The sequence below is a fragment of the Mycosarcoma maydis genome, chromosome 16 (genome assembly GCF_000328475.2).
Source record: "Mycosarcoma maydis chromosome 16, whole genome shotgun sequence".
NCBI classification, from domain to species: Eukaryota; Fungi; Basidiomycota; class Ustilaginomycetes; order Ustilaginales; genus Mycosarcoma; species Mycosarcoma maydis.
In genome coordinates this window covers 228,190-248,117 of record NC_026493.1, presented here as the reverse complement: position 1 = coordinate 248,117, position 19,928 = coordinate 228,190, and the positions used below count along the sequence as shown (strand labels likewise).

At 52.8% G+C, this 19,928-nt stretch overlaps 9 protein-coding genes across 9 annotated transcripts in view; 6 read left to right on the top strand and 3 right to left on the bottom strand.

The window, feature by feature from the left end:
• UMAG_15084 (uncharacterized protein) overlaps positions 1 to 1,137 on the top strand; it is a gene marked incomplete at both ends in the record, with an annotated part of 3,948 nt that extends 2,811 nt beyond the window's left edge. Inside the window, one exon of the mRNA XM_011393283.1 lies at positions 1 to 1,137. Within this exon, the coding sequence (XP_011391585.1) occupies positions 1 to 1,137 (1,137 nt within the window).
• A 438-nt stretch (positions 1,138 to 1,575) lies between these two features.
• UMAG_05700 (uncharacterized protein) lies at positions 1,576 to 3,042 on the bottom strand (the record flags this gene model as incomplete). The annotated part of the gene is made up of 1 exon (XM_011393153.1): positions 1,576 to 3,042. One exon carries the CDS (start codon positions 3,040 to 3,042, stop codon positions 1,576 to 1,578), a length of 1,467 nt encoding a protein of 488 aa, XP_011391455.1.
• A 2,198-nt stretch (positions 3,043 to 5,240) lies between these two features.
• Positions 5,241 to 5,562, top strand: UMAG_10742 (uncharacterized protein; the record flags this gene model as incomplete). The annotated part of the gene is made up of 2 exons (XM_011393244.1): positions 5,241 to 5,399; positions 5,503 to 5,562. The coding sequence occupies 2 exons, from the start codon at positions 5,241 to 5,243 to the stop codon at positions 5,560 to 5,562; spliced, it is 219 nt and encodes a 72-aa protein (XP_011391546.1).
• A 1,922-nt stretch (positions 5,563 to 7,484) lies between these two features.
• On the top strand, positions 7,485 to 9,737 carry UMAG_05698 (putative ser/thr protein kinase; the record flags this gene model as incomplete). Its single annotated transcript, XM_011393152.1, has 1 exon — positions 7,485 to 9,737. One exon carries the CDS (start codon positions 7,485 to 7,487, stop codon positions 9,735 to 9,737), a length of 2,253 nt encoding a protein of 750 aa, XP_011391454.1.
• Positions 9,738 to 10,358: 621 nt separating this feature from the next.
• Positions 10,359 to 11,217, top strand: UMAG_10741 (TRAPP subunit TRS20; the record flags this gene model as incomplete). Its single annotated transcript, XM_011393243.1, has 3 exons — positions 10,359 to 10,777; positions 10,871 to 10,932; positions 11,039 to 11,217. 3 exons carry the CDS (start codon positions 10,359 to 10,361, stop codon positions 11,215 to 11,217), a joined length of 660 nt encoding a protein of 219 aa, XP_011391545.1.
• An 82-nt stretch (positions 11,218 to 11,299) lies between these two features.
• On the bottom strand, positions 11,300 to 11,956 carry UMAG_10740 (dolichyl-diphosphooligosaccharide-protein glycotransferase; the record flags this gene model as incomplete). Its single annotated transcript, XM_011393242.1, has 3 exons — positions 11,300 to 11,366; positions 11,478 to 11,576; positions 11,712 to 11,956. The coding sequence occupies 3 exons, from the start codon at positions 11,954 to 11,956 to the stop codon at positions 11,300 to 11,302; spliced, it is 411 nt and encodes a 136-aa protein (XP_011391544.1).
• Positions 11,957 to 12,854: 898 nt separating this feature from the next.
• UMAG_05695 (putative eukaryotic peptide chain release factor GTP-binding subunit) lies at positions 12,855 to 15,122 on the top strand (the record flags this gene model as incomplete). The annotated part of the gene is made up of 1 exon (XM_011393151.1): positions 12,855 to 15,122. The coding sequence occupies one exon, from the start codon at positions 12,855 to 12,857 to the stop codon at positions 15,120 to 15,122; it is 2,268 nt and encodes a 755-aa protein (XP_011391453.1).
• Positions 15,123 to 17,199: 2,077 nt separating this feature from the next.
• On the top strand, positions 17,200 to 18,144 carry UMAG_05694 (uncharacterized protein; the record flags this gene model as incomplete). Its single annotated transcript, XM_011393150.1, has 1 exon — positions 17,200 to 18,144. The coding sequence occupies one exon, from the start codon at positions 17,200 to 17,202 to the stop codon at positions 18,142 to 18,144; it is 945 nt and encodes a 314-aa protein (XP_011391452.1).
• A 216-nt stretch (positions 18,145 to 18,360) lies between these two features.
• Positions 18,361 to 19,244, bottom strand: UMAG_05693 (putative rho GDP dissociation inhibitor; the record flags this gene model as incomplete). Its single annotated transcript, XM_011393149.1, has 4 exons — positions 18,361 to 18,378; positions 18,464 to 18,639; positions 18,731 to 19,093; positions 19,193 to 19,244. 4 exons carry the CDS (start codon positions 19,242 to 19,244, stop codon positions 18,361 to 18,363), a joined length of 609 nt encoding a protein of 202 aa, XP_011391451.1.
• Positions 19,245 to 19,928: the final 684 nt, after the last annotated feature.

Sequence of the window (19,928 nt, the reverse complement as noted above, 5' to 3'; positions counted from 1 at the left end):
GATCCACCACCATCTCCTCGGCCATCCGCGTCATCGTCATCGTCTTTGTCTTCGTCATCGTCTTCGCGTGAAAACGAACCAACCAGCAGCGAAGCCGTCATATCGACTTCCACTTCGCGGACGCCCTCAGTCATCACCACCCAGACATCGCTTACTACCGTCACCTTACCCAATGGCCAGACCTCCACTTCGACTGCTTACGCCGTCACCACCGCCAACGGCCAACTAAGCGGTAGCGGCAGCAGCAGCGGTAGCAGCAATGGCTTCTTCAGCAAACCGGGGGCTGTCGGCGGTACTTTTGCCGTCGTTGGCCTTGTATGTGTCGCCATTGTCGCCGCCATTTTCTACATGCTTTGGAGGCGTCGAAAGGCACAGAGGATGGATGCCGACGTCGTCGCAGCTGCCTCTGCTGCTGCTGCTACCAAGAGAACGCCATTCGACGATGATGACCCGGAAATGATCGAAGACCCCAGCTACGGTACGGGCGCTGCTGGAATGGGAGGTGCTGCTGCGGGCGCAGGAGCCTACGGGGCATCTCCATCCATGATGCAGCAGTACTACAGCAACTACGGTCCCTCGAGCGAAGGCTACGAGCCCAGCCACATGTCGGGCGGAACTGCCCCTGGCTATGCCGGTATGGGCGCCTACGGTCCTATGGCTGCCGCTGCCGCTGGTGCTGGCGGTGCGGCTGCCTACTACGCCGGTGGATCTGCCACTGACGGTTCACATTACTACGAGAGCGTGCCCAATGAAGGCGCGTACCAAGGAATGGGCTCGATGGCACACGATCCAAACAGCTACAGCCAGGGAGGTCATGAAGATCCTTACGGCGCTGGTAGTGGTGGTCATGGATACAACCACAGTGGTGCACCTCAGCTCAACTGGGCTCCCGGCGCCTCGCCCCCGCTTGACCAGGACGTCTATGGAGGCGTCCACGCTGCTCAGGGCTACCCGGCAGGTGCAGGTGCAGCTGGCGTTGCAGCTGGAGGCAGCAATGTGTTTGCTGACCCGAGTGGCAGCAGCAACGAGACTGACGGTAGGATCGATATGACCGCTCATGCGGCTGGGTCGTCGGTCAGCTTGAGAGACGACCAGGATTATGGTCGTCGTTTGGCCGTCCGTAATGGCGAGCAGTGATGCCACAGCCCTTGACTTCTTTGGACAGAGCGACAATGTAATCATTGACATTACGTCGTTGATTTGCTCGAAGGCCTCGCCACGCATGGCCTCGAAGGCCTTTTCCGATGTTCTCCCTTGATACTTGCTACATCGCACCTGGACATCAAAATAATCGCGTTGATGCGTCGTAGGGATTTTTTTCCTCTTTTGTTTTCTATTTGAGCTTTTCGTTCACATAATCATGCATCTTCGCAATGGACACTGCCTTTTTTCTGCTGCTGCTGATGTTGCTAGAGTCTGAGTCTCGGATTGGTGCGTCAGCATGTGCTGCTGTACTCGAATTCGGATAGATATTGAACAACTAAAAGTACACTGGATGACTCGAGATGGGGGACGAGTAGAACGACTCGGAGAGAGTTCGGATGGCGAGGATCGAGAGTTTGGATGGTGTGGGCACTAGCGACGAGAAGGAGGAGATTTTTGGTTGGTCAGAGGGTTTCGGGAGGGAGTTTCGCTCGTCTGTCCAAGGAAGAGACCGGCTTTGGGGTTGTGGTCGAGGCCGGTGCTGCGATCGTTTCTATGGCGGAACAGCATTGGCTGGTCCGAGTCTTGGTCTGTGCTATCCGATGATTCCTCCTGACGGGCGCGCTTTGGGCGTGAACTGTGCGCGGATGGTTCGACGTCCGCGCCCAACTTGGCAGTGTTGATGTATCGGTGAATGGTGGTGGCCATGGCGCGCGTGAACTTTGCCTCTTTGGGCTGTGCACGCAGATGCTCCTTAAACCCCTGTACCAACTCGAACAGCTGCGACACGGATGCGTCTGGGAACTTGAAGATCAGCAAGCCAATGTGAACGAATTCGACCGGCGACAGTGGCTTTGTCACGTGGCGCCCGAGGTTATTGAGCTGAATCTCGGGCTTGATGCACGCGCCATAGCGTGGATGCGTGGCCAGTGCAAGATACCTTTTCAAAGTACGCTGCATGTTTTGACGAAATGTGCGCGACGGACCACTATCGATGTTGCGCTTGAAGAAAGTTTCGATGGTGCTGACAAGAGGCAAGTAATGATCGATATCCGAGTAAAGGATGAGCAACGCCATCTGTGACATAAACAAATAGTCCTTGCCGCGATGGACGAGGAGAAAGCTATTTCCGCTCTCGTCGTGCACGAGCGAAGGCGTTGGCTCCATATAGCGCTTCACCATCTGTCGGATAAATTCAGGCCATGCTCCCAAGTGAGCACCAAGCTTCTCGGCCGCCGAAAGCGTGACACCCATCTGCACACGGCGGAAGAGATCTCGCTCCGTTTCATCGGTTAAGCCTTCAAACTCGACAATGGTAAGCTGCTCGTTGTCAAATTTGCGTCGTTGAGCTGCTGTCAGTGCGAGTGTCTTGCCGTTGGCAGGATCCTCCTTGTACCAAAACTTGTAGCCTGTGGAAGGCTCTCTGAGGGGGATCTGGTTATCGAGAAACGCGCATATCGACGAGATACGCTGCTTACCGTCGATACAAACGTACGTGGTTTCGTCTTTGGGGTCTTTGCTCTGTTGTACGGACAGCATAACTGGCGGAACGTAAAAATGCCGCATGATCGACTCGATCAAGGCTGACTGCTTGTCGATTGACCATACAAAACCACGCTGATACTCGGGCTCGAGATCGACAATCTCGTCCTTGACCATCGAGTAGACCGCCCTCGTTGAGTACTGCGCCGCTCGCGGAGCTCTCAGGACATGGCCGAGATCCAGCACTCTCGTCGACCCGGTCTGCTTGGCAATTCGATCCGTTGAAGCCTTGCTGCCGGTATCGGCATCTTCATCTTCGCTCAACTCGGACACCGAGGTGACGCTGGGCTGATAGTCGAACAGCTCATCGAGCTCGTCACTTTTAAGGAAGTGAATCCCTTGAGAGCGATTTGCCATGAGGATGTCGTCAGATGGGGTGTTGTTACGCGTGCAAGAGCATTGAGACAGGTGTTGATGAGGGGCGAAAGGCGTTCGCGGAGAGAGCGAATGTGTATGTGCGTGTTTCTGCAAATTGAAAAAGGCAACGAATAGGTGTGAGAACCCATGACGGATGTGGTGCAGTCGAAGGGCAGAGCGCGGTTGTGGTTTGGGCAGCAGAAGCGATCGACCGATGTGACGTGAGTATCACAAAGGGCCGTATTTGAGGTCGAATTTGCGGGTGATAGGCGGCCGAGAAAGAAGTAGGTGTGCGATCGGATGAGAGGAAAATGTGGCTGTCAGTACATTGCAGGGGATTGTGTCTGCCATCAACCATGAGAGGAGCTCGTGATGCTTACCGTCTTCGGGCTTAATGACCGCTTAGAATTGTTTTCGCGATCGACCAGCAAAGCCTAGAAAAGCGCGTGGGTCGGAAGCAAGATGGACGGCTAGGCGCAATCTCGCGGTACGCTGTGCATGCCGAGAAAGCAGGGAAGCCGTTTGATGCTGAGCGAGCGAACAAGCAAACTTCGTGGACAACGTTCGAGCTAGATCGAACGATGACGAACGATTTTCGGGTTACTTGGGCTAGCTCGTCCGGGCTATATATGCAATTCTGCACCAGCTCGGAGCAATGATGAGACGACGCAATTGCTTTCGACGAGGTAGCAATGGAGATGGGCCGTCGTAGAGATGGTGATGCTCAAGCCGCTTCGAACCAAAGCTCTGGTCGGTGAGTCTATCTATAGAGGAGCACGTCGAAGGCGTGGAGGATAAAACCCGTTGGAGCGTCAAAATGATCAACGCGACAAAACGCGCAAAGTGCCTGTTTTGAAAAATCAAGCCTCAAGCACGAATCACGAATAGCTTGCAGAGGTGGTGGAGACAGTGCACAAAATTTCGTACAAACTGGGCGGTGCAAGTGGAACGTCGATACGGTCGCTGCGAGAGGTAGGGCGAAGGAGACAGGAATATGGTTCAAGAAGGAAAAGGTAGATGTTGCGAGATTAAACGGAAGGTAAGGTGCGACGCTGAAATGACGAGATTCACGATTAGGAAGCTGAGAGCACGACGAGCAAGACACGCTCGACGTGAGACACTTGACACCAAGACCACCGACACGCAATCGTGAATAAGAGCTTTCGTGGTGGACTCACTTTACTCTGCGTCGAGATGCCACGTGCTACATGATTAATGATTCGTCAGCAGAATTGTGTTACTATCACGTGCTGACAGTTTTTCGGGCGCTGCCCTTGTGTCTAAGTTTTAGTATCTGGTGGAAGAGGGTCATCTTGTCGTCCAGGCATCCCTTTCTCTTCCGTAGCTAGTCTGTAGCCGCAGAGGCCAGAGTCATGCTTTCGTCTAACCTGACCTGCATGTGACATAGTAATAAGTTAGTCACTGAGTGCAGACGAAGCGTGCTCTCTGCCACCCGACGGGACGACGGTCTCTGAATTTCTTCAACCTAACACAGGTTCAGGCTTTACCGTGTATGTAGAGAGTCCTTAAGGTGACAAGAAGCTTCTTGCACAGGTTCATCGCACATCGAATGATTGCACAAACACAGACTCGAGACCAGAGAGGTTGGAAACGGTGTGGGTCCGAGCGGGTTGAGTTGTATGGAGCAGAGAGCAAATTTGTGATTGGTGCATGGACGAGAGGGCAATGCAGATTTGCTGGGTGGCTTCCTAGGAACTGAGGCAGGGACGCCAGCGTGGTAGTCAAGCTGCCAACATTCACAGTTCACGATTCACGTTTTGTGAGCGGTGCTGAGCGTGATGATAGGGTCGTGTGTGCAGCGCGCAAGAGTCGTGAGATAAATTCGTGATTGACCTGAATTGAACCCTGCGTTGATATTAGCATAGGCGCTTTCAATCAAGTCAGCTCAATCGTGAATCACGAATCATGAATCAGATGCTTATTTACTCTGTTCACATCCATCGTCTTTTCTCGCCTCGAACGATCCCTGTGCATTGGCGGTTGATCTGACTCGTTCTCTTTTACCTCCTTGTCCATACCGATTGCCCACAGCTATCTGCCAACGCCTTGCATCCTAGTCTACGAGGTCTTTGTGATCGTTCCGGCATCCTCTTGAATCGCAACAACTCTTGAGACGCATTATCTCAGCAAATCTACCAAATTACCCTATCGCTTTCGCAGCAAGCGACACAGGTGCCATGTTTGGACGCATTTTCCATCTGCTCATAGATGCCATGCTGGTGAGCGTGGCGCTGTCCGGTATCAAGCGAAGCACAGGTCTCACGCCAGCAGTGTCGCGGATGCCTAACAAGGATCTTCGAAACCTGCTGCGCATCTACCTGGAAGCAGGAGAATGGGTAGGTTGCCCTGAACTTGGGCGCATCGTTAGCTGATGTTACTGATAGACAGTCGCTGACAAAACCTTGTGTGTCAACTCCTGCGGACTTGCTTTGCACGCAGATCATGGACTTTTCTGTGGTCATCCTCGGTCGATCGAGCTCGTTTGAACGACTTCGCTAGACCCTGGAGCTTTCGACCGTAGTGCTTACTACTTGACTAATACCCAGCACTACGAACACCGCCGACAGCGACCAGTTTGACAGCCCAGACGGTTTTTTACCTGGTTTGGACGGCGACACTGAACTTGGCACAACGATGTCGTTGCTTGCCTTCCGACCTTGTATTATATTTCGCTGATCATCGCTTGACTGCCCCTTACTTTGGATCTTCTCTGTGATGCTGTGTCTCATGACGGGGCAAGAAATAACTTACTCGACCACGACGCACTACCGTAGACACACGACCTCGTGGACCAGGACGATCCGACTGCTGTGTTAGACCACTGAGATACAACTTTCTTGAGGCTGACCGGCTTTGCATTCGTGATTCACGATTCACGATTTCGGCAAAGCGAAAATAAAGTCGGTCACAGACGCAACATGTGCATGGATGGATGGCCCTTGCACGTCTTGGCTTGGCTGACATACCAGAGGCGGGCAGCAGCAGTCAAATCACGATGCAAAACTTTCGATCGCTATTCTCAAGTCTGTTGCACACAGGTAGAGGCACGAGAGACCGTGACGGATGCATCAAGCTTGCAGAGCGCAACGCATCAGTTCAAGGAAGATCAGCTGCAAGGTATCCAGGCCAGCCTCGCTCGTGTTGCCATGCTACGCTGATGCACGACTTTGAGACTAGCTAGCTCATCACGCCAGAGCCATGCATTCTGATGAACCATACAAACGTGAATCGGCAAGCACGGTCCTTACTCAGTTTGGACAATCAAGGAACAGCGTTGGTGGGTTTCGCTTGTGGTTCGTCGAGCGCTCCCCAAGAGAATCACAGAATACGCCTTCTATTCGTGCATGGTGAATCTCACACTACTGTGTTACTGCGATGCCAGCAAGAGCAGTCACGAGTCGTGAGTGTGAGTGGTGAGTGAACGTGTGAAATTCGTTCGTTCCTTCACACGTGACCTAGCTGCTGGGGCCTTTGTGAATCACGAATTGCACTCAAAATCCAAATATTAATCGTGAATAAAAAAAAAGTATCCCAAAAAAATTTAAGGAAACGGGCAAATTTTGCTAGTGAAGTTAACCCACTTCACGGGCTCTCCTGCTTCGTGTGCTCGCAGTTCACAGAGAAGGGTCACGCAGCGAGGCGTAGAGCTGGCCACTCACGACTCACCCAAACTCTCCTCAAGCTCAAGCCACGGGAAGCTCAGTCAGGAGTGTGAGTGTGACTGCTTTGTCACTTTTCGGTCTCTGGCTTCTTGCCTTGTACCGTGTGTCTCATGTTCTTGCCGTTTCATTTTTGTAGTCCGCTCGCCTGGACACACTGATCAGCAACTGACCGACACATCGACCAAACCGAATCACGATTGGCTTGACTGACACGCTGACACTCTATCTGCCGGTCCGCCTGTCTTCCCCGCTGTGATTCCTCGCATCGTCCTCCGCAACCTGCCCTCATTGTCATTGTCATCGTCATCGCTGCTCCCATCACCACCATCGTCGACATCCTTGCGCACTCAACGGCGCGACGATCATTGTGAACCTCGGTGCAGACAAGCAGACAAGAAGATTCGACCCTCGCCGATTCCATCTGTTTCGCCCATATCCGTCGCGCCCGCTGTCTGTCTTGCAGTCACACAGGCGCAATCGTCGCTCGCCGATTCTGGTCACGCTTCGCCTCCTTCGTATCTCGAATAAAGCTGCGTAGCGCTCCTACTTTGACAAATTTGCCGATCGCTTCGACCGGCTAACCGCGTCCCTGGCCAGCCTCAGCCTCAGCCTCGTCGATTCAAGATATCCGAAATCAACTGCCAGGCAGGCCCTTCACATTTCACCCTCCATCAGCCATCGACACGCCGTCTTCCGATTAGGCTCCGCGTTCGTCATCCGTCGTATCGTCACACTCGCAATCATTGCTGCCTCATCAGCATGCCCTCACTTGTCTCGTCACCAGGAACGTCCACAATGCAGACCGACAACGTTCATGAACCCAGCAGTGCATTCGCCACTCCGCCTACCCAATCCACTTCGAGCTTCGCTAGCGGCTCGAACACGCCCTCTCATCAGATTCGTCTCAACGGACAGAGCTCAGGCATTGGCGAGTCGCCCGCTCCGCACTCTTCGCGTCCTTATCACAGCTCGTCACATGCTTCTCAATCCAACGGTGCCGGTACCGGCAAGGACAAAAAGTGGAAGCAGATGTTCAAATTCGGCTCGATTGGTAGAAAGGCCAGCGGAAATGCATCTAACGATCGCAGCTGGCACACCGATTCGGCAGAGTCGAGCATGCACAAAAATGGCGACTACTTTGAGCATGTCCAGTACACCGGCTCTCAGCCCGGTTCTACGTCGTTTCAGCCCATCAGCGGTTCCACCGTGGTCAATGACCCTGCCTCCTTCTCCAATGACAGCTACTCGTCCGAGGATCGTAACGCCTCTGGTTCTATCGGCGATGCCATGACCACCTCTGCCTCAAGCAAGCTCCAGCCGCCAGCCGACATCAGTGACACTGACTCGTCCCATCCCAGATTCACCTCTCGTCTCATGAGACGTGTCTCGAGCGCGCCGGACACCAACAAGCTCTTCAAGAACGGTCAGAATGCTACTCAAAAGCCCAATGAGGCTGCTTCTTCCACCAAGAATGGTTACCTTTCTCCTGACGGAGCTGGCGGTCAACACGCCCAGTTTGTTTCCGAGGGTGGCGCGCCCTTCACTCCTTCCAAGGAGCTTGCAAACGCCGCCTTCTTCTCCAACTCGCCCGTGCGGATGGATAGCAATGCTACGTCCTTCAGCTACAAGGATTTCGAAAAGGGTCGTTCCGTCAGCGCAAAAGGTTCTTCGACACCCAAATCAGGTCGAATCGTCTTTCCTGGTACCGGTCGATCCAAGAGCTCCAACGGCAAAGATAAAAAATCACAGCTCCCACCACCAAGCAGTTCCGCCAACCTCGCTGCTCTTGCAGGAACCGCTTCCGTCAATCGCGGGCCCGGCAGCTTCCGACGTACCTACTCGAGCAACAGCATCAAGGTTAAGGAGGTCGAGGTGGGACCCAACAGCTTCAGCAAGGTCAAGATGCTCGGCAAAGGCGATGTTGGCAAAGTCTATTTGGTGCGTGAAAAGAAGACCGACAAGTTGTACGCCATGAAAGTGCTCTCCAAGAAGGAGATGATCAAGCGCAACAAGATCAAGCGTGTCATGGCCGAACAAGAGATCTTGGCTGCGTCCAACCATCCTTTTATCGTCACCCTCTACCACTCGTTCCAGTCGGAAGATTACCTCTACCTCTGCATGGAATACTGCATGGGTGGCGAATTCTTCCGTGCGCTCCAGACTCGTCCGGGCAAGTGCTTACCAGAGGAAGACGCCAAATTCTACGCCGCCGAGGTGATTGCTGCCCTGGAGTATCTCCACCTTATGGGCTTCATCTATCGCGATCTCAAGCCCGAGAACATTTTGCTTCACCAAAGCGGACACGTTATGCTTTCCGACTTCGACCTTTCAGCCAGAGCTACCCAGCGCGGTGGTGCTCCGGCCATGATCCGACAAGCTACGCCCAACAGCGCACCTCTGGTCGATACCCGAAGCTGCATCGCCGACCTGCGCACCAATTCGTTTGTCGGCACAGAAGAGTACATTGCTCCCGAGGTGATCAAGGGGTGCGGCCACACTTCGGCGGTCGATTGGTGGACGTTGGGTATCTTGATTTACGAGATGATCTTTGCCACGACACCGTTCAAGGGCAGCACACGTAACGAGACGTTCTCCAATGTGCTGCGCAATGAGGTACAATTCCCAGACTCGATCCCCATTTCGTCATTTGGCAAGTCGCTGATTCGCAAGCTGCTCATCAAGGATGAACTGAAACGTATGGGCTCTCAATCGGGTGCGTCCGAAGTCAAGCAGCACAAGTGGTTTTCCAACATCTCGTGGGGCTTGCTGCGCAACTCGACGCCTCCCATCGTTCCAGCCTATTCTAACGGCGTCGATGCCGTCAACTTCCGCAACGTGCGCGAAAGCCGTAGCTTGAACCTCGACGACCAAGGCAACGACACAAGAGCCAAGCCGGCCGTGATCAAGGCTGTCGCGGGCCAGAAGAACGTCGGCGACGAAGAGGGCGACGCTGTTGTCAGCAACCCCTTCAGCGGCTTTTCAAGCGTCACACTCAAGCATGATGACTACTGACCGGATTCGCTCTTCTCTCTGTCCGCCTCGCCTCGCCTCGCCTCGTATCGCAAAACACAAACAACATCCAGCACAATAACTCTCAGCCTGTTTGATATAGCACACAAATCGCTCGAAAGCTTCACTCGTCAGTGACCAGCAAGGATATCCATGCATTCCTTCACATGTTTTATTGGCAATCTAAGCATCTTGGCTTCTGCATCCATTCTGTTTGGCTCTGATTTGCGCTCGTCTTCGAGTTGAGACTAGGCAGAAATTCAGAGTGGGCTCTTGCAGGCAACACAAAGAAGGTGTCAACAGGCAAGTGGAGCGCTTTGGCGTGAAGGACTGAATCGTGAATCCTAGTCACTCGTGACTGAGTTTCTGCTCTCACGTCTTACTTGGCAATTTTCGGATTTTATTGAAAGTAGTCACGAGTGAGTGAATCACGAATGTTGGCTTCGCAAGCTCGCACGGACGTACTTTGTCGAGGTTGTTTCTTTCATCTCTTGCACCATGCCCAGAAACAACGAATCGCATCGTCTCCATCCTACACAAGGTCCTCACAAGCGCGACCGAATTTGGTGACAGAAAGACGTGGTATCTACCGTCGATCGCGGACAGGACTCTTACAGCCTCACGATGTCGTACTACCTCGTTTTGATAGGCACGCGCGACAACCCGCTCTACGAAACCGAAATCACGCCCAAAACGGCAGCTCCTTCATTGGCCACTTCTTCTTCCTCGGCACCGACAAGCAGCGGTGTGTTCTCCCCGACAGCATTCAGTAGCGTGGCAGCATCTGGAGCTGCATCGGAAGCGACCTCGACCAGCAGTGGCGGAGGAGGAATGTTCGGAGGACTGCTGTCACGGATTCCGACAACAAATATAGCATCGAGTGGGGGCAATACCGCAAGTGCATCAGGTGCAGCAGGTGGCGCTGGATCAGCAGGTAATGTAGCAGGGCTGGGGAGTAGGCGAAAGCAGAGGTATGAGCTGCAGATGATCGCGCATTCTGCATTGGATACGATCGAAGATGCGCTTATCACAAGCCCGTACTTGTGAGTCGCTTTGACCAACATCGGTGTAAGGCTTACTGTTCGAGGCTCAGTGTCTAACGTCTCTTGCTCTGCGTCTCAACGTACATCAAACAGGTATCTGAAAAGCGTTGACCGAATTCAGGAGTACACGACCAGCTGCTTTGTTCTTCCCGGAAGTAGGTGCACAACTCTTCCTCAGACCACTTTGTTTTGCTTTGCCCTTAATTGCCGGCTAGCGATACTGAATCGATTGCCTTTCATTCGTGCTCTGCGCTCCCACAGACGTAAAGATGGTTCTCCTGCACGAGCACAAGCACGAGGATGGGATCAAGAACTTCTTCCTCGACGTGTGGGAGGCGTATCTCAAGGTCTCGATGAATCCATTTCAAGATCCCAACGCACCGATCGAGAATGCTGCTTTCGATGCCCGGGTCAGAACAGCTGCTAAGAAGTTTCTCTAGCTCATCAGTGCTACCTTGGCAATTCAAACCACATATACCCCAAGCCACACGATGAAACGGCAACTGTGATTTCACAATACTTCTAGCCTAAGAAGTTGAAAACGAAAAAGTGAAGTATCACAGAGCCAAACAGAAAGTCGCCGAAAGCCCTGTTGGATGTACATCAATGATGAGAGTGAAAGGATCGCAATGGTTATGATCAGTCCTGGTCTTTCTGTATTGAGGTGAGGTGGTTTGAGACCAGGCACACAACAACTAACCTCTCTGGTGAGACTTTGGGGAAAGTCTGGCCATTCTCAGGATTTGCCTGGATTCGGAGGGATGCTGCGAGAACAAACTGGCCGACGGTTGATGCAAAGCTGTGAAAGTCGGAACGAGTCCAAACATGGAGAGAATGGAAGAGTGAAAGAGAGATACAGATTGACGTTCCAATCCTCAGCATCGATGTCAGGCATAGAAGGGAAAGTCGGTGCTGAATTGAGCAAAGTACTTACCCGGCGATGAAAGAGTTGAATGGGAAGTTGGTGATGAGCGCGCAGTAAAGGAATTGGATCATTCCGGAAAGCATCAAAAAGACCAAGAATGCATCGATCACTTTGAGCCTCTTTGGTGTGTTATCAACATAGGAGTTGTACAGCGTTGACAAGGGTGATTGTGTGGATGATGACGATGAGGGTGATGCCGAAGTGCGGGATTTGGTCGCGGCCGAACTGGATGCTTTTGCTCCTTTGGGTGGCATAGTAGTCAGATATGCGTAGGTCGGATTAGCAGATGAGAAGCGATGCTCCCTTGATGGTTCCCGATAAGAAAGGTGAGCGTTGAGCGTGATATGCTAGGCGAAGATTCTGAGAACAGGGGTGATGGTGCAGTGTGTCGAGAGCAATCGGTGAATGACAGAGTTGACAGAGTATTTGACAGTCGTGAGTGGCCCAAACGTCGTGCGAAGCTATTCGTGATTCGTGATTCGTGATTCGTGATTCGTGATTGCGACTCAGACTCATGACTTGTTCTTCCAGCGTGGCGAGGCTGGCGGTCAGGCACAAGGCGTGGGGCACGAGGAGACAGACGTAAGCCATGAGAACGAGTGTTAGATCAATCGGTACTAATTCGGCCGTTAAATTTGCAAGTTGCTGGAAAATGAGAAGATTTTTTTTTTTTTTTGGTAAGCTTCCTTTGGAGCTTGCTTGTTCTAAATCGTGAATGCTGGACGCCAAGTCACGGAGTGGCAGAGTGGCAGGCGTCAGTTCTCATCCGTCGATCCACGCTCAGACGACAAAGCGCTGCGAAAGTGCTGCAGTCCAACGAAAGCTGAGTCTGCCTTTCCAGTGACACGAATCACAGACCATTAAAGAGTCATTTGAACCTTTTGCGCTCGACGTTGATCCACTTTTGCAGGTGGAGTGCCTTGATCACAGACCACCATCTTATCGTGCATCCCTTTACCTTTGCCGCAGTTCTGCATTGGAACACCTTGATCAAACTTATTGATAGTCTACGAGATTCTCATTCTCGATCGAACGTTCCAGTACAGCGCCACATTTTTTTTCGGCGCTGCATCACACCCCGAGTAAGAGACCCCCTCTTCGATCCGGTCCCCGCTTCGTCATCGCATTAAACAGGCCTTTTCTCGCGTCACGATGAATCCAAACGCTCCTAGCTTTGGCGGCTTCAACCCCAACGCCTCGGGCTTCGTTCCCGGCGGCCAGCAACAGCAGGGTCAGCAGCAACAGGGCGGTACTCCTTATGGCCAGCAGGGCGCATACTACCAGCAGGGTTTCGGTCAGCAGCAGCAGCAGCAGCAAGGCTTCAACGGCGGTTACAACAGCCAGTACCAGCAATACCAACAGTACCAGCAGCAGCCGTATGGTGGCGGCTATGCTCAGCAGGGTTTTAACCAACCGGGTTTTTCGAACCAATACGCTCAGCAGGGTTTCAACGGTCTGCCTGCTCGCCCCGCAGCATCGGGTTCCAACCAGCCTCCAGCGCGCCCAGCTCAGCCCGCAGCCGCTACCTCTGATGTTGCTTCCCGGAAGCCTGTCAGCATCTCGATCGGCGGCGGCGCCAAACCTGCCGCTCCTGCGGCTTCCGATGCACCCCGAAAGCCAGTCAGCATTTCCATCGGTGGAGGTGCCAAGCCCGCTGCTACTACCGCAGACAAGAGCGACGCCCCGCGCAAGCCTGTCAGTATCTCCATTGGTGGCGCCAAGAAGCCAGAGGCTGCCAAGGAAGCTGTTTCCGCTGCTACCAAAGCCGAGATTTCAGTACATTCGGCGGCCGTCAGTGCTGTCAAGGACACCGAGGCACCTTCTTCTACCGCTGTTACTGCTCCATCCTCTCGCAGTGATTCGCCAGCGCCTTCTGCTGCTGCTGCCTCGTCCTCCGCTGCCACTGCTTCCAAGGCCGAGTCCAAGGTGGCTTCACTCTCCTCCAAGCCTGTCGCAACCGAACGTGCTACCACAAATGCCGATCAGATTCTCGCCGAGGCCTCCAAGGTCACGGACGAAGAGACGCTCAAGGACCTTTTCGGTGAGAAGAGTGACGAACTCAAGTCGCACTTGAACATTGTCTTCATTGGCCACGTCGATGCCGGAAAGTCTACCATGGGTGGCAACTTGCTCTTCCTCACCGGCATGGTCGACAAGCGAACCATGGAAAAGTACGAGCGCGAGGCCAAGGAAGCTGGCCGAGAGTCGTGGTACCTCTCCTGGGCGCTCGACTCAACGGCGCAAGAGCGTGAGAAGGGTAAGACGGTCGAGGTGGGTCGTGCCTACTTCGAGACGGGCAAGCGCCGCTACACGATCCTCGATGCTCCAGGACACAAGTCGTTTGTGCCCAGTATGATCAGTGGTGCTGCGCAGGCCGATGTCGCCGTCCTCGTCATCTCGGCGCGAAAGGGCGAGTTCGAGACTGGTTTTGAACGTGGTGGACAGACGCGTGAGCACGCCGTTCTTGTCAAGACTGCTGGTGTCCAGCGTCTCATTGTCGTGGTCAACAAGATGGACGAGTCGACGGTACAATGGGAAAAGTCGCGCTACGAAGAAATCCAAGCCAAGCTCACTCCCTTCCTGCGTTCGGCTGGCTTCAATCCCAAGACCGATATCACCTACATTCCCGTCTCGGCGTACGCCGGCCAGAATCTCAAGGAACGTGTGCCTAAAAGCATCTGCGACTGGTACAATGGCCCCTCTCTGCTCGAGTTCCTCGACAACCTCGAGCTCGGCGACCGCAAAATCTCGGCACCGCTCAAGATGCCCATCTCGGAAAAGTACAATGACATGGGTACCGTCGTGGTCGGCAAGCTCGAGGCCGGTAAGATCAAGAAGGGCGACACGCTCCTGCTCATGCCCAACAAGGTCTCGGTTGAAGCTTCTGCTATCTTCAACGAGCAGGAGGAGGAAGTTCCTGCTGCCATCTCGGGCGACAATGTACGTGTCAAGTTGAAAGGCATCGACCATGAAGACGTTACTGTGGGCCACGTGTTGACCGATCCCGTCAACCCGGTGCATGTAGCCACACACTTTGAAGCTCAGCTCGCCATCCTCGAGCACCGTAATATCATCTGTGCCGGTTACAGTGCCGTAGTTCACTGCCACACCGTGTCACAAGAGGCCAACTTGGCAGCGCTTCTGCACTACTACGACAAAAAGACGGGCAAGAAGAGTCGACGTGGTCCTCAGTTTGCTAAGAAGGGTATGAAGATCATCGCGCTCGTCGAGCTTGCTGGTCCGATCTGTGTCGAGAGGTTCAAGGACTACCCGCAGCTGGGCCGTTTCACGCTGCGAGACGAAGGACGTACGGTGGCTATCGGCAAGGTGACCAAGCTCATCACTTCGGCCGACGAGTTGCCGGACGTTGCCAAGCTCAGCGTTACTGATGCTGCTTCCGCTGCTGCCGCCGCCAACTAAGTCAACTAGGTAAGGGTCTCGGAAGTTGTTTGGCATCTAGCACTTATGTAGATAGTTCAAAAAGAATACATGCTTTAGCCAGCATCGCAAGTAGCGGTGTCTTGAATTTCTGCCTCAGCTCAAACATTCGTGATTGGTGTGGTTTTCGACTCGTATATGTTGTAGTGTTGACTCGGGTCGTCTTGACCTCAGTAGATATGCGGCGATACGGACGGAGAAAGAGACTTTGTCAGGGGAGCCATGATCTTGTCCTGGTTCGAGACAACATGCAACGACGACATGCAACGGGAAGAGATGATGTCATCTGCCTCCGTTCTGTCGAATCGGCTCCCAGTCGTGAGTGATATTCACGATTCACGATTGAAGGTGTGTGAGTGTGTTTTGTGAGCGATGGGAATTATCACGCGTTTGAACTTGCTAATCGCTTGCTTGGTGAGCCGGCAGATGATGTGGCTGTATACATGTATGCTTTTTCGTGGCCAGGAGGTTGACGAGCAAGGCATGAGATGCTTATTGAATTGTGAATGACACGCACGATGACACAAAATGCGGGCAAGGTCAGTTGAGAGGTCAATCGACCAAGCTGTACATGCAGACTCGGCTGCGCGACTCATGCGATGACTTGCATCGCAAATCAAGGCAGAATAGGTCTGGTCAGAGGAGCGTAGGAGGCCGAGTCGAAACGCCGTCGCGTGACATCTAAGTGATATCATGTTTCCACGGGATCTGGTTGTCAGGCAGTGAACATCAAGCTATCGGCAAATCGACTCGTGACTTGTGGAAGAAGAAATGATAATTAAAAAGGTACCAGAAAATTGGTAACTACCAAATCACGAATCACGAATGTTGGTCTGTTCATTCGTGATTGTCGGCGCTTTTCAACACGTTGAGATACAGACTCACGAATGTTGCCGAAAGAGATTTTATCCACTCGATGGCGGGCTTCTAACATCTCGGTGCTGTGTGGCTATCCATGCAACGCTGCCGAGTCAATCAAGGAACAGAGGGCGAGCGATCCTTAACTTAGGTTGGCTCTCGATCCCGACACGAACTAGCCGATCGGCCAATCACGAATTAATTGGTGATTGTGTCGATTACGAATCGTGAAGGTGGCCTGCGAACCTGACGCATTTGATCCATACTCCGCAATGCCGCGTGTGTTTCCCCTGGCTTCCTCTTGGACATTTGCAACAACTTACAGTGGTAATATGCGTGATGGAATGTGCGTTCCATCCCGATTCTCACAAAAACCGCTGTCCTATAAGCTTTTTTTAATCCTGCCGATCAAGGCGGTTGACTACGGGGTTTGAATGTTCACACCCAACACTTTCCTACCATCTGGATGCTCGCTACATTGGGCTTGGTTGCAGTTGTGAATCTAAATCGGTGTGGGGGTTTTTGCGCTGGTTGGTACTTTGAATCACGAATCTACAACCCTGCTCTCTCTCCCTCTCTAGATCAATGTATAAGACACAGTCATCCATGTTCCACGTGCTTGATGGCTGGCAAAGAATGGATGTTGCCATCGAATTTTGATCTGTTTCATTCATTCGCCGGTGCACACATGGTGACGAGTGAATGAAAGAATGGGATTTTGCGAAACGGAATAACTTGGGCTCCTCAACAGCGCTCATTTTGCTATGTTGGTCTGCAGAGCTTGATCCGTCGACTCTCGGTGCTAAAGTGAGGCGACCGTAGCACTCCTGTGTATCCTAAACGGACATTCGTTCAGACTGAGGTCTGCTGTTGAGACTCATAGGCATTAGTATCTTGGATCTCGTATCTGGGTCGCCTCGTGGCACGGATACAGATGGTGAGAGGGAGTCTACTGATACCTGGATAGAAAGCTCGAACAAGCCTATCTCGTTTCCCATTTCAGTTCTTCCTTTCATCCCTCCTGTCCATTCAATCTGGCCAAAAGGCGGTGCTCAAGAACCATCGCTCTTTCGGGAACGCGATCGACGTATACTCGGTGTTGATAGACTTTTCGAAAGGCGTTGGCTTCGCGCAGTGGAAAGCATAACTCATCTTCCACCCTTCACTGGCGTACATTTGTGGAATCTACCGGCAAATCACCATGGCCACTACCACCTCTTTGGGCATAGGTATTTGGCCATCCATGTCTAGTGGGCTGACAGCTTCCCACGCCGATACTCAATCGCATCGCCCTCGTCGTAATATGCATTCTGAGCACCACCAGCAACTTCACCAGCAGCAGCACTACCTGCATCGGCAATATCCAGCAGCTTCGGCCGTCCTTGTTCCCCTGGATGATGTTGCGGCTACTAGAGCACCACATGGTGGGATACGTACCAGCTTGGCTCCATACCTAACAAGCGAGCCAGCATCACGACCACATCGCATCAACACCGGCAACGGCAGCGGTGCCCATGAAAGCTGCACCACAGCACGCAGTTCCGACGTCAATGTTGCTGACAACACACACATGCTCGATTCATGCCTCTACTTCTCTGCCCTACCCCCATTATCTTCTCATGCCAAGCGACGCGGTCGATCGAAAATGAACGCCATCGACCAAGCTCAGCAGGCAGCCAAGCTCGAGCAAAAGTCGCGTCGTCGCGAGCAGAATCGAAACGCCCAACGTCGTCTACGAGACCGCAAAGAAGATCACGTTTTCAAACTCGAAGGGGAGGTAGCTCAACTTCGTCAACAAGATGAACAGCGTTGTTCCAAAATGCGCGATTTGGAAGAGATGATTCGAAGACTTCTAGGCGAGCGACAGGATCTGCAAACGAGGTTAGAGTTGCAACAGGGAGGTGAGACAAGCTTAGGGTTAGGCAATACTTTGGGATTGGTGGACAAGTCTCGCATGGATAGAGGCGAGAATGTGGGAACCGAAAGCAGCACCGGTAGCAGTCGAAGCAACAGCAATAGAAGACGAGGCGGCACGGATTCTAACAGCAGAAGCAGCAGTCACGAGTGCTGCTGCGTCAGAATCGACATTCGTGATTCATATCTCCCCTCACCACTAGCCCACTCGAGACGGGAAGCAAAAAGATAGCGAGGCTTTCCAGCACCCCTCGCTTGCCAACAGCTTTCTCACCATCTTTGCAGCTGCCTTGGGACAATCTTGACCCCACACTAAATCACACTACAAAGGGCATGGTGACATTGGGAACTTGCATTGCGTAGAGTACGAGAAGTATTGACGTTGTATCGATAGAAAACAAGATGGGAGGAGATATGAAGCAGCGAAGGCGGGCCGGAGCGAAAGTTTTTACCAGTCCTTGGCGATCTGTTGACGAGAAAGCGTGATTGAGAAAAGTCAGTCTGCAGAGCGCGTCGTGGCGTAGTATTGGGAGCATGATGAGTTTGCTTACCTTGAAAGCCCACTCCCAGTCGGCAAAAACGTGGTTGTCGTCATCGACCACACGACTGCGTACGCTGTAGTTGCCACGAGCCATCATACCGCTGGGTGCCTCACTGGAAGCAAACGTCTTTTCATATGGCTCGGGTCGTGGACCGTAGGATCCGATCATCTCTTCCATCTTGTCGACTGCACAACGGAAAAAAAATCAAGCCCAAAATGCCAGCTCAGTACAACTTCTTGCGTTCCATGCTCAACAGGTTAGGAATTCTGAACTTACCCTTGATGCCGGCCCGCTTGACCACCTGAACGTACTTGAGACCCGAGAGAATGTCGCTTCCCACGCTGAACCGAATCTTGACACTGTACTCGACGCCCTCCTTGACCGAGAGGGGGTTCTGCTTGATCTGTGCAAGCTGCTCTTTGGGCTGCTGGAGGTTGATCGAGATGCTTCCGCCAGGTGCTGTTGGCGATACTAGGGAGAGACTGTGTAGTGAGAGCTTAGGAGCATTTGGGTCGACGGCGCTGGTGGAAGCGCCAATTCCGAGGCTTGCCTTCCATCTTGCTAGCGACTCGTCTTCCGCATCCAGCTGCGAGTATTCAGCGAGCGACTTTTTCTCGCCAACCTTGTAGCCGGCGGTGGCTACAGCAGATAAACAAAGTGAGCAACAAGATGAAAGGATGCGTCAGGATCACATTCGTCCGGTGCCATGACCGATACCAAGCATGAGGGACAACGTACCAGTTGTAGCAAGCTCGTCGTCGCCAATGGTGGGATCCTGTGCATGCGACATGATGACGAAGGCACTTTTGCTGCTATAGCAGGGACGAAGGTATTGACAATGGCTGTGTGGTCAGCGTCGAGAGGCAAAAAGTGGGTATACGTTGCTTTCACAAATGAGAAGAACGACTCCGTAACTGGCACGTCACGAATCGTGAGTGGGCGTTGACGAGTGTGTGAATGTCCGCTCGGACCAACACGAAATAGCACACTCACGACTCACTCGTCACTGCACATGCACACGCACACGCACACAGCACGTAGTCGTGAGTGCAATTCACGATTCACATTCAGGATTCACGATTCGTGATTCGCTGTGCTGTGCTTGTTTCGTGCTACCGTGTTCCACGCACCGTCACGCGTGTGATGCGTGATGCACACGGCACAGTTTTTCAGAGTGTGAGATCGCAGCTAGATCAATCACGAATCATAAATGATGAATCGTGAATCGTGGTGTTCCGTGTCCAGAAACCCACTCACGGCTCACGACTCACGACTGAACGCCGAATTCGTGATTCGTGATTCGTGATTCGTGATTTGCGAAGAGTCGGCCATGAACGGCCAGCCGGCTTCGGTTGTGACGAATTCACGATTCACGATTGAAAAACAAGAACACCTTGAACCTTGCAATCACGACACATACCTTACCTCGACCCCAACTCAGCGCACCACACCAATACAATCAACGCGCTTTGTG